Below are 13,271 nucleotides of genomic sequence, written 5' to 3'. Positions count from 1 at the left end.
ATAGCAAACTGTCCAGCTAGCCACTGTGTTTGGGAAAAGTCAGTGATTTTCATTTGCTGTAATTTTGGGTGGTGGCTTTTTTGTTTGGTTGGTTTTCCAATTTGAACACTATGGTGCTGCTCTGCTTTGGCAGGGTGAGGCAGCCATAACCAGCAATAATAGGAACCGATGTTCCTCTTATGTAGGAAAACCAGTTTTCATCCCATTTGGCAAATAACTGCTTTCAGATGTATCCTTGCAGGATGGGGCAGTCTTTTGTGCAGTACCCTCTCTCATTTTAGGGGAGCCAAGTTAACAACGTCAAGCAAGAGCACCTGGAGATGATAATCCATCCTCTCTCCAGCTTTGTAATTGAGTGAATGTCCTCAACTCATTGAGCAAAAGGGGATGAGGGACCTCATCTCCTCAGAAGACCGGAAGATTTTTCACTCTCCTTGTGAAGCCTGATGCCATGTAATTGACCAGCTGGCTTAAAGGGATTTTTGATTTGTGTTAAGGTTCCATTCAAAGATCCATTGTAGAGGGTAGGGTGTAAACAGCCCTTGGATCAAGTCTGGCTATGCAATCCACTTTGCAAAGGCTCGCTATCACTTTCACACACTGCTGTTAAAGATTTAACAAAAATGTGCTGCTCTTGGTTCACTGCTCTCTCATATGTCATAAATGGTATAATAAATGTTTGACTCAAGATGTTCAGGATATACATTTTGGCTCTAATGCAATATGCATCTTTGAAATAACTCAGGTTTATAATCTAATGTATACTAACTTCATGTTTCTCTGACCTTTATCTACAGCAGGAGTAAATGCTAATACTTAAACATTTAAAGCCAGATTCTGTCACGCTTGTAAATGAAGACTGGCTTCTCTGTGAGTTTTCATCAAGTCAATGTACAGATCTCACACTACTCTTATTCAATCTAAATGAGAATGGCAAAATGTGGAATTACATTTTGTTGAAAAACAGGTAGCTAGTTTGACCCCTTATAATCTGTACAATGGCAGTGTGAGAACTCAGTGAAGGAGAAAAAGGATTATAAATGACTGAGTAATTTAGTTATAATTCTGTGAGAGAAGAAAATTGAATACTTACATAATATTTCTCATCTCTTTAACCAAGAATTTGGGTTAAAAATTAAACAAACAAACAAGCAAACAAAGAAACAAACAAACAAAATGCTAAAATAGCAGGCTTTTGTGGCAAAACAGTTCTTTTTCTTTTACAGTATTGTGGTTACAGTCTTTCTCACAGTACTCCTAGTATTTCAAATTCTAAGAAAAATAAAGAATTGCAGAGCTATGTGCAAAACCTTCCCTAAACCAGAAACTCTTTCAAAAATTCCAGAAGACAAGTGGGTTTGGATTTTGGTTAAAGAGCAAATAATCCTATTTTCATCTGAGATCTTTGTCTTATGGGCCCCTAAACTTTCACCTATTGGTAGAACCACAATTTGTGTATTGCAGAAATCTTGATTTGACATAGTGCTACTTGGCTACTCAAACCCAGGGTACAAGTTGAGAAAATCCTGGTGTGTACAGGTAGATTAGATTGGCTGTGATCATGTTCTTTTCAGTTAAAGCTAAATGGGAGCTGGTGGTCTCTGTGTTTTGGATCTTTGTTTTGATGGGCTCAGTGCATTTCCAGATGATCCTCCTTGTGTATTGCAGTGTCTTTGTATACGAAACCACATAGATAAATGAGAGCATCTGTCTGTGATTTATCCTGCTTTGTTCAGTGGAGTAAAGTAAATAAATTAATCTTTAGGGCTGTGTTGAAGCCATGAGCTTTGTGTTTAGCCACAATCATCTACCCAAGCTCCAAAAGTGCAAAATAGTGATCAGCTGTACACTGGGAGCACTCTGCAAATGCACACATGGGACCTGAAATATTTGGTTCCCACAAGTTTTCACAAACAAGAAAAAATATGGGTAGGAATGTTGCCAGCTTTCTCCAGGCCTTGAGAACCCTCATGCTGATGTGTATCTGAACCTAATGTAAATCAAAACATGTGGCTCCAGATGAGTATTAATACTGTAATTTAGTCTTAGGTTTTGGTTGCCATCTAGATGTCGGGACTAAGGTTGAGTATTTATTAATGTTACCTATTCCTTACAATCAGTACTTGGTCCATGAGCAAATATTAGGCTTAACTGGAAACATACATGCATGTGAATATATTCAGCTGAGGCCTGATATATTGTCCATTGAATTTAGTGGGTATTTTTCCATGGATTTCTACTGGGGGAAGGTTGGGCCACATAAATACTCTTTCTTTGATTTAGGCTAGTGAATAGTCTTTATAAGAAGCTAGTACCATGAGCAAATTAATTCCTGCATTTTTTTGCAGCACTGAGTTGCACTTGATTTCTGTTAGTCGAGTTTATGTGAAACCATCAAGAGAGGGCAGGTAGACAAATTCTTGTAAGAACAAGTCTTCTTAATAAAGATTGGTGTGAGATGCCCGTACCCTAGCCATGAGGGATGAGGAAATAACTTTGTGTGCATAAAGGGTGTGAAGTTGGCATCTTAAACCACGTTGTACCAGTTCATCTACCTCTTCAGAGAAGGAATCTGTCATGCTAGAGAAGGTCTAAACAAAAGCTGGAAACCCTGAAAGAATACGAAGCCATGGAGTTACACCTCTCCTTCACTAGAATGCAATAATTTAGAGAATTTTTGTCATTTGTATTAGCTGTGTTTATAGCGGGAACAGACATGATGGATTCTGGGTGATGAAACTGGTCAGTGACAGGTAAAGAACCTCCTAGTTTACCTTGAAGATGCATGTTTGCTGGAGTTAGGAATAACAGGGCCACTGCTGTAATGGATCATTTTACCATCCAGTCAACGTAAATTCCTCTGTAGGAGAGCATAGCTTGAATAGAAATTATCCCATCTACCAGTGCCTTTCTAAAGTGAACATTTTGGTCATACGTTGAAATACAATTTGGTGTAGTGTAAGTGGAAATCCATTCAATGAAATTTGAAGACTATGGAAACTAGTTGAAAATACAAAACCACATTGTAATCAGTTTCCTTGGGGCCTATTAACTTCACTGGTTCAAGGAGGGTTCATCCTAAGCAAATGGATCAGATTCTTATCCCCATGAGATGTGAATTTGTTGGAAGTTTGCATGGGTGTCAATAGGATGACTATTTATGCATTGCAATTATTATGGTTTTGAAATAAACTAGCACAAAACTTGTGTAAATCAGGATTTGAAGTGTTCTGAAGGGGTGCCTACATTAGGCTTAATTAACTAGGACAGAGAGGTGATTTGCATAACATTTTGATTAGCAGAAAATGTCATACAATTTAAGTCTCTGTATACTGAAATTTGGACATGAATATGTTCTGTCTGTGTATCCTCTCAGAAACATTGGATAACTGCAATATTAACTGTCTCTAATCTTACACTGTGCTCCTCCAGAGCTCGTGTATCACTTTTCAGAGTATTTTTGTTCACAAGTTTCTTGTTACCTGCTTTCTATAGAGGACATTGAGTTTCAAGCCCTAATAAAAGATCCCTTTACCCTGGAAACTAGGCTGCTAAATTGTCTTTTCATGGCCCATTATGGTAATAAGAAAAGGAGGGAGAAGGAACCAACAGAAAACAGAATTTCTTGGAATGGGTTCTGTTTGTCATATACACATTGTGGGGTTAAGGAAATTGGAAGGAAATGTTTGTATAGTGGCAGGAAATGTTAAAGTAGCATACAGACGCCTTTGTAATTTTCTGCAGATTTAGCAACTTGTTTCTGCAGAACACAGTGAAATTTAGACATAACTAGAGTGACTTACATTTAAACAACAAAAAAATCAGAATTATTTGTAATCATGGAATTCCACATGTTGGGAGAAGCTGTGATAAGACATAGCACAACAACTGCTAGAATTTCTGAAACAAGAGGCTAAAACATCTCTTGTTACAAGACTAACAAGATGGTTATCATAACTTACATAATATGGTGCTCGGTGTTTTAAATGTGCTACAGACAAATGCACAGTTACATAGTTTGTTCAGGATGCCTCTTCCAGAAAAGCCACCTCTTTTCACCTCTAGGACATCCCCTAGTAAACATTAATTAACAGTTTATGTAACCCATCAGAGACGAATAAACAGAGTCTTTCATAAATAAGGATTTACAGTGTTATACCCTACTACTATTGAGGAATTTTTCTGTTCATGTAAGTTAACCTGATTCACTGAAATCCAGACTGTTTTCTTAGGGATAATTGGCAACAAGAATTGACTGAAGATTTTATACAAAACATGAAGCTTATCCACAGAGTTTGTCATTAGCTGGAGTATCTTTCTCACTGAGACAAGATGCAGCATTTCAGCTGGTTGTTTGCAATGGACTATGAAGGCGTCTTGAACAAGAACAGGAAAAGTACATTTAGTAACTAACATTCAAAGTAAAAAGGGACGAAATGGAATAGCCATATGACATGGGAAGAGCAACAGACATTACATTTAAAGCAGGTTTTTAAACTCATTCTTAGTGGTTTTACTTCATCATTCAAAAATTCATTTTTCAGAGTAAGTAGATGGTCATTGAGTCGTACAAAGGCTCTTGGTGTAAAACTGGGTAAAAATGTGTATTTCCTTACATGATTGAAATTTGTGTGTTGAATCACTAATGCTTATGAACCTGGAATAAAATATAGCTTTGGGTAGAAAATGCAGGAAGGTTTATCACCCTGAAATTAAGGTTCCAAACTGAACTACAGTGTGGCTGGCTAACATGGTAGACTATGTGGAAAGGATTTTTTCAGCTATTTCTAACTATTTTATTGAACTAAGATGCTTGGAAAAGCATCCCTTTTTTTCCAGCAAGACAAAACTGAAGGAACTAAGTGAAATAACAACAGTATAAGCATATTGACTGAAAAGAAGAAGCTGGAGTGTCAGTGCTTTTCTCTTGCCAGAAGGAATGTTATTGTAGTAACACATTCCATAGAAAGTTTGACACATTTTAATGATTAAGGTATTTATCCTACTTTTATTGTGGCATAGATCTTTTTCTGTACTGTTCGCTTTATGAACTTCTGGTATCCATCTGTTATGGTTCCAGATCATAGTTGTTGTCAGATTGTTTGGACAAACTGTCAAGCATTTTCTAAGTTAATGACATTTATCACTGCTTCTCCTGGCAAATGAATGTTTGTTGACCATGACTCTTCTGACATTACAAAGGCAATTATTTGCAGCAGTATGGTAGCTCTGTGATAAGAGCTCTTAGTCATCACAGGGCTACAATTGCATCAGTCCAGTACTTCTGTTGTAAATAATTGAAAGAAAAGTTTGAACGGGAATGAACGGTTCCCTCAGAGAGGAAATTACACAGAGGACTAATATTCTGGTTCTGGGAAAAGCAGGCAGGATTATAGGTAAGCACTTTAGAGCAGTTTTCCTTCCTTTAGGTAGGAACAGTGCTCTAGTGGGCAAAACAAGCAGGGAAGTAGTAATGGTGGCACAAATGGTCATGTCAAAAGTGTACAAAAGTATTGGACTCTGCAGAAATTACTGTCTTGGGCAGTCACTAAGCAGATTGCCTGATAGCTGACGTGAAGCTCTTTAGCCATTGTGTAACAGAGGAAAATAATAAACTATACTGCACTTTTGGTGAATAAAATGAATGAACTGAGTTCAGCAGTTTTGTGATAAGGCTCAGTCATTTGACACATATAGAACTGACAGACATAGTGTCCACCACACTAATTTATATTTTTTCCAATTTGTTGAAAATAATCTACATTTTGTCTGATAACTAATTTAGGACTAATGGTAAATTCCTCTTCTTGTTACAATTTCCCATCCATAGGGAAAGAGTAAGAAATTAAAGATTCTAGGAAGGGGAAAGTCCTTCCTGAAAATACCATAGTTTCTTTTTTATATGGTTTTTTTTGTCTCGAATGCCTGTGCTGATGCTGCGCCTCAAAGGCAGACTTCATCACTAGAGTCCTCCCAGTTACAGGATTTCTACCTTGGTGTTTGGTGTGAATCCTGCTTTTTTGTCTATTTTTTCATAGACTTCTGCCATTAAGAACTCTCCTTTTTATCTTTAAACCTTCCTTTGATTATTGTCACTGGCTGTCCTGTTTGGTCCCAGTCTCACCTGCAATGTTAAGTTTCACCAGTCTTCTGACTGTCCCTCCTAAAGCCATAAGCCACATTTGCAACCCTCCTTTGACATCTCTCCCATAATACTGATTTTCTGTACCTCTGAGACATAAAACCAGATGTAAGGCAGAAAAAGAACGAGGACAAACCTGACCTAGTGCAAAAGAGACAAATTTCTAGCTTGGGCAGCAGCTTGTAGGAAACCTTGCCTCAGCAAGTCCATCAGGAGAGTAAAGACCATTTATCTAGGTCTGTAACACCAGCTCCTGAGCCATCACGATGCAGGTGACTGTGCTGGTCCCCGAGTCCAGTGGTTTTGAGTCAGCAGGGCAGTCCTTTGCTGGTTGTTTCAATCAGTGGAAACTAGAGCTTCCCAGAAATTAGGTGGTGTAGCTTATGCTCACAGCTGAAACAGTCTGTATGTGCTTCTGCACTGGGAATTCTCCATCACACCCTCTCCGTGCTGTTACAGTTTGTCTATCTGGATGACCCGACTATGCAGTCTCTACACACCAATGTATTTTCTAAACAAAGCTGAGAGCATGAAAATGTATCGCTCCTCTGGGTTTGCGAGAGATAATAATACCTGCACATCTGCCAGATTGTGTTGCTAGTTACAAGAATGTAAAACGAGAGAAGGTCACAGTAGCTAATGGAACGGTCCCAAGGTTTATCAGTATGAAAGAGAAAAGAATTTAGTGGAGTTTAAAGAGGAGTAATGATTTCCTCCCTCTCACTGCAGCTGCTTCACCCCGTTTGCTCTTTTTGCTTGATTATATACAAAACATAAAAAGTGAACAACTAAGCTAAGTGATGTGTTTTCCAGGGTTGCCATACCTTGTAACTTGATAATCATCATAATCCAGATTCACTGAGGGAAAGATTTATTTTGGCTGCTCTAAGAGGATGTTGGTGATGGATTTCTAATTTGTGAAGCCATAGGTATTTCTGTGAAGGTTTTAACGTGCAAATAATTAGCTCTTTCCCTTTTTTAAAGGAGCCTTTCTGTCTTCACTACACTGATTCTCTAAGTACAGTTTATTATCTAAACACTGGTGCTTTGAGAGCTATTCAACATCTGATTATGCCAGTGGGTAGACCAAGACAAAAACATGCAAAATCAATCAATTTATCTAGCTGTCCTGCTCAAATACCATATGAAACAAAAGAGGCAAAAGAACCCCAAACCAACAACCAAAGAACTGAAAAAACACTCCATTTGTGCCTTGTAATCAAGTTAGCAAGTGATATGCTTGTTTTTTAAACCTTTTGCATGGACTGGAACAAAACACACTGTTTTGGAAACCAGGCCATTGTATAGATGGAATTGTGTGCCATTTAAAGTATGAAGGTGTTTAACTTTCTGCCACCTTTTCCCCTGCAACAGAAGTCTTACTGATTTTGGTTATCTGCATTTGCAAGAAGCTGGCAAGGAGCAGTAGCATTCCGGACATAACTAGCCACTTTCTGTCAGTTTTTGCCAACAATTTGCAAAGCGTTTTCTGAACCCTGTGGGTTCAGAGCAAATGAGATTAGACTGAAGCTGAAACTCATTACACAGACTAGAAAATCCAGTCAGGATTCAACTTGTTTTGCTGTGGGTTGAACTGTGAAAAATCAAGAAGTAAATCCTGCTAGAGATTCAGAGAATAAGTGTGTCACCAGTCTTTAACTGACTTGAAAGAAGAGCAAATATTACCCATAGATTTTTTTTTGTAACATTAAAATGACTTTTCTTTAACTGAAGAGAATCTTTTATTGATTGAAATTCTAGAAACTTGAAATTTTACTATCAGTAATTTGTGTGTTTGTAGAGTGCTTAACATTCCTGTTTTCAAATTTTAATTTTTGTTCACTGGATTATTTTGGGAATTACACAGAACCTGTTTTATTTACCATCTAAATTTCACATGATAAGAGACTGACTTTAAAGTTTCTGGAGAAACAATGGCTTGAGCAAATTATCTCATTTATTATCTCTGCAGTGCCACATATACCAGTTTAGTCGTGATCAAAAATCCTCAGCAGAGGTGGTTTTCTACTGATTGGTGTGGACTGACTGGCATTCTCAGGCCCTGGGGTTTCTGCTCTTTGCTCCCTGGTTCATAGTTTCACGTAAAGGCTAGGAATGTGTAGACATGTAAGCTTTTCTCACATCCAGAAGAGATCTAGGACGTATTTTTAATGCAGAGGTAAAAATATATTACTTTTTCTTGTGGGTCTTTAGTCTCCAGAGCAAATGGTACATCACCATTACCAAAATCACCAGAAAAGAAGGTGGAAGAATTTTCACTGTATCAAGAGGTTGTTCCAAAGCTGGAAAGGAAGAGCAGAATATAAACATCTAAATGAATATCTAGATTAATAACGCATATAAGAAATCCTAAGAAGTTGGATTTTTACTGTTCCCTCTGAAAAGAATCAGTAGTTTAGGGGCTGTGGAGTCAGTAAGGATTTTTTTAAGGTGGCAGAGAAAGTATTTGGTTATCCATAGATTATATCTAGTATAGGAAAGGCGGGGGGGGGGTGTCAAGATATTATTAGGACCACATTATGAAGTAGCTGCACGAAAAGGAAACTAAAGTTCCTAGCAGTATACAGCATGAACCAATGTAGCTGGTATTTGAGCTCTAGCAAACCTCTTCAAATACAATCCTTATATGCAATCAAAGAAAGATGTAAAAACTGTTTGATAAATCTGGTAGGCCCTTTCCATATAGCTTCTTGAGTATTTTTTCTTTCTTTTCCTTCCAAAAGCATCATCATGTGATCAAGAACTTCAGTCAGCCCTGGAGGAAGCTAAACAGCCCCAGAAAGACAATGTGTTCATTCCAGAGTGTGCTCAGGGTGGCCTCTACAAACCAGTGCAGTGCCATCCTTCCACAGGCTACTGCTGGTGTGTTCTGGTGGATACGGGACGTCCCATCCCTGGTACATCAACCAGGTAAGGCAATACATATTCAGTGCTCAAAAATTGTATAGAGAAGATGCCTTAGTGTGCATGTACTAGCATGTAGATTTCTATTGCTGGTGGAATTACATCATAGATCCAAAGAATCATAGAATTGTTTGGGTTGGAAGGGACATTAAACATCATCTAGTTCCAACCTCCCTGCCATGGGCAGGGACACCTTCCACTAGACGAGGTTGCTCAAAATCCCATCCAGCCTGGCCTTGAACACTTCCAGGGATGGGGAAGCCACAGCCTCTCTGGGCAACCTGCTCCAGTGTCTCACCACCTTCACAGGGAAGAACTTTTCCCTTACATCTAATTTAAATCTACCCTCTTTCAGTTTAAAACCGTTACCCCTTGTCCTATCACTACATGCCCTTGTAAAAAGTCCCCCTCTGGCTTTTTTGTAGGCCCCCTTTAGGTACTGGAAGGCTGCTCTAAGGTCTGCCTGGAGCTTTCTCTTCTCCAGGCTGAACAACCCCAACTCTCTCAGCCTGTCCTCATAGGAGAGGTGCTCCAGCCCCTGATCATCTTCATGGCCCTCCTCTGGACTCGCTCCAACAGGTCCATGTGCTTTTTGTGTCAGGGGCCCCAGAGCTGGATGCAGTACTGCAGGTGGGGTCTTATGAGAGTGGAGTAGAGGGGGAGAATCCCCTCCCTCAACCTGCTGGTTGTGCTTCTTTTGATGCAGCCCAGGGTACGGTTGGCTTTCTGGGCTGCAAACACACATTGCCAGGTCATGTTGAGCTTCTCATCAACCAACACCCCCAAGTCCTCCTCCTCAGGGCTTCTCTCAATCCATTGTCTGCCCAGCCTGTATTTGTGCTTGGGATTGCCCCAACCTGTGTGCAGGGCCTTGCACTTGGTCTTGTTGAACTTCATGAGGTTCGCACTGGCCCATCTCTTAAACCTGTCAAGGTCCCTCTGGATGACATCCCTTCCCTCCAGCGCATCAGCCGCACCACACAGCTTGGTGTCATTGGCAAACTTGCTGAGGATGCGCTCAATTCCACTGTCCATGTTGCTGACAAAGATGTTAAACAGCGCCGGTCCTAATACCGACACCTGAGGAATGCGACTTGTTGCTGCTCTCCACTTGGACGGTGAGCCATTGATCCCACATTGATCTTTCAGTGTGACCATCCAGCCAATTCCTTATCCATCAACTGGTCCATCCATCAAATCCATGTCTCTCCAATTTAGAGACATGAATGTCGTGTGGGACAGTGTCAAATGCTTTGCACAAATCCAAGTAGATGACATCACTTGCTTTTCCCTTATCCATCAATGCTGTAACCCCGTCATAGAAGGCCACCAAATTTGTCAGGCATGATTTGCCCTTAGTGAAGCCATGTTGGCTGTCACCAATCACCTCCGTATTTTCCATGTGCCCTAGCACAATTTCCAGGAGGATCTGCTCCATGATCTTGCCAGGAAACAGAGTTCTCGCAGAGGTGAGACTGACTGTCATATAGGTTTTTTCCACTATGAAATGAAATATTTCTAAGAGACATCAAAAGTTAAGGCCAGATGGTCACAGACTCCTTCACTGCAATGTCACAGGCAGTTTGCTTCCCTAGTCCTCTTTTTTACTTCCATTTTGTGCTGGGAAGCCAAGGCTTGGAGCAGGTAATGAATAAGCCCAGAGGAAACCTCACACTCCTTAGCCTGAATATAGAAGAACCAAGTAAGATGGTCTATACAGAAACCACATCCAACCTCAGAAATGTTCAGTTATTTTTCCAGCAACCTCCTCAACTATTTCATGTGACTGGCTTTGATGGAACAACTGCTTGGGAACCCATAGAGAGGAAATATCATTTTAGTGTGTTATTAATAGAAGCTTGGAGTTCAGTCATCTCATCTGAGCCTGATATATGGTAAAATGTTGTGAGCCACATAGAGCAGATGTAGGCAAGGCAAGTATCAGATTCCAAAGGATGTTATTTAGGCTGGTTATTGAGGTTTGGCCCTTGTAAGTATGCTATAGAAGCTCATATAAAGCTGACGGGCAGTATGGATATCTTGATGCAAACATAAATCTTCTGAAGCTTAAGCAAAAAGAATTTTTTATCATTTGCACAAGGTTTATGAAAAAACATTATAAGCTACTTGCTGTAAAGTATTATATTCTTGGGGAGTGTTTTTCACATATTCTTCAAGTGCTAATTTACTTATAGCTGTTTACACTGTAGTCTAGACTGTGCCAATTACAGTAACAGCTGAAGTGAGCATGACTTAAAGTTGCTGTTGATCTGCTGTTTCTGGCAAGTTGAGATCCATAAACTGTCAAAACCAAAATAATCCAATTTGGTCCTGAAACTGTAGGATCAGTACACATATTGTGTGAAGACCTAGAGATGTCCTCTAGAGATTTCAGAGGCTCCCTTTTCTGCTCTTTTTCTGTTACTGTTTCTTGTTTTTAGTGCTAATCCTTCTTTGAATTATAGTTTAAATAATTTTATGGAGTCTTAGTTCCTATTCTCTAATTTGAGTCCAAATCATCTTCTTGTGCTCATCAAGCAGTGGGGCTTCTGCTGATGTTTTTGTAGTTCTTTATGAATATCATTATAGAATCACAGAATAGTTGAGACTGGCAGGGACCTCTGGAGATTCTCTAGTCCAACCCCTCTACTCAGAGCAAGGTCAGCTAGAGTAGATTGCTCAGGACCATGTCCAGTTGGGCTTTGAATACCTCCAAGGATGGATAGTTCGCAGCCTCTCTGGGCAGCCTGTTCTAGTGTTTGATCACCATCACAGTTAAAAAAATAAAAGTTTTTTCTTACATTTAAATGAAATTTTGTCTATTTCATTTTATGCCCATTGCCTCTTTTCCTGTCACTGGACATCATGAGAAGAGTCTGATTTAGTTTTTGTTATTTCCCCGCCTTTGGATTTTTATAGACACCAATAAGATCTCCCCTGAGCCTTTTCTTCCACAGGCTGAACAGTCCCAGTTCTCTCACACTTTCCTTATTATGTCAAATGCTCCGGTCCCTTAATCATATTCATGGCCCTTTGCTAGACCCACTCCAGTATGTCCATGTCCATCTTGTTTGGGGAGCCCAGAGCTGGATCCAGCATGCCAGATATGTCTTGCCAGCACAGATGAGAAGGGAAGGATCACCTCCCTCGACCTGCTCGCAATACTCTTCCTAATGCAGCTCTGGAGGCTGTTGGTCTTCTTTGCTTCAAGGGCACATTGTTGCCTCATACTCGGCGTCCATCAGAAATCCCAGGCCCTTGCCGCAAAGTTGCTTTCCAGCTGGTTTGGCCCCTATCCTGTGCTGGTTAATCTTCCCCAGGTGCAAGAATTTTGCATTTGCCTTTTTTTGAACTTCATGAGATTCCTTCCAGCCCATTTCTCTAGCTTGTTGATGTCCCTGCGAGTGGCAGCACAAGCCCCTGGTGTATCAGCCACTCCTCCCAATTTTGTATCATATGCAAACTTGCTAAAGTTGTTCTCTGTCCCGGCATCCTGGTCATTAATGAAGAGGTTAAACAATATTGGCTCTGGTATTGAACTCTGGGGCACTCCACTGGTGACTGGCTTCCAGCTGAAATTTCTGCTGCTGATCCTAACTCTGAGACTGGCAGTTCAGCCAGTTTTCAACACACCTCACTGTTAGTTTATCTAGCACATACTTCATCAGTTTGTCTATGAGAATGTAATCAGAGACAGTGTCAAAAGCCCTGCTAAAATTAAGATAAACAACATCTGCTCTTCTCTCTTCATCTGAAGAGGCTGCAGGGTTGGCCAAGCATGATTTCCTCTTCATAAATCCACACTGACTACTCTCAATCACCTTCTTGTCCTTCATATGTTTTGAAATAGCTTCTAGGAGGATTTGCTTTCATCACCTTCCCAGGAATTGAGGTAAGGCTGACTGGCATGTTATTCAGCTCCTCCTTGCCCTTCTTCAAGACAGAAGTGACATTTGATTTCTTCCAGTCCCCAGGAACCATCCCCAGTCACTACAACCTTCCAAATATAGTTGAGAGTGGCCTCACAATGACATCAGCCAGCTCCCTCAGCACTTGTCGGTGCATTCCATCAGGTCCCATGGATTTCTCCATGTTCAGTTTGTTCAAACAATACCTGACTTGATCCTTCTCCACCGAGGGTAAGTCTTCCTTGCTCTAGACTTTACTACCAGTCTCAGGGACCTGGGGTTCCTGAAGACTGTTC

At 40.2% G+C, this 13,271-nt stretch overlaps 1 protein-coding gene across 3 annotated transcripts in view; it reads left to right on the top strand.

The window, feature by feature from the left end:
- SMOC2 (SPARC related modular calcium binding 2) overlaps positions 1–13,271 on the top strand; it is a 149,604-nt gene that overhangs the window by 93,403 nt on the left and 42,930 nt on the right. For all 3 annotated transcript variants that reach the window (XM_075043346.1, XM_075043347.1, XM_075043348.1), the window contains exon 8: positions 8,887–9,073. In XM_075043346.1, coding sequence (XP_074899447.1) covers positions 8,887–9,073 — 187 coding nt within the window. The remainder of the gene's footprint in view (positions 1–8,886; positions 9,074–13,271) is intronic.

Source organism: Buteo buteo, chromosome 12, assembly GCF_964188355.1.
Source record: "Buteo buteo chromosome 12, bButBut1.hap1.1, whole genome shotgun sequence".
Lineage (NCBI taxonomy): Eukaryota > Metazoa > Chordata > Aves > Accipitriformes > Accipitridae > Buteo > Buteo buteo.
The sequence above is the reverse complement of the archived record's forward strand: the minus strand, read 5'-3'. Positions and strand labels throughout refer to the sequence as shown.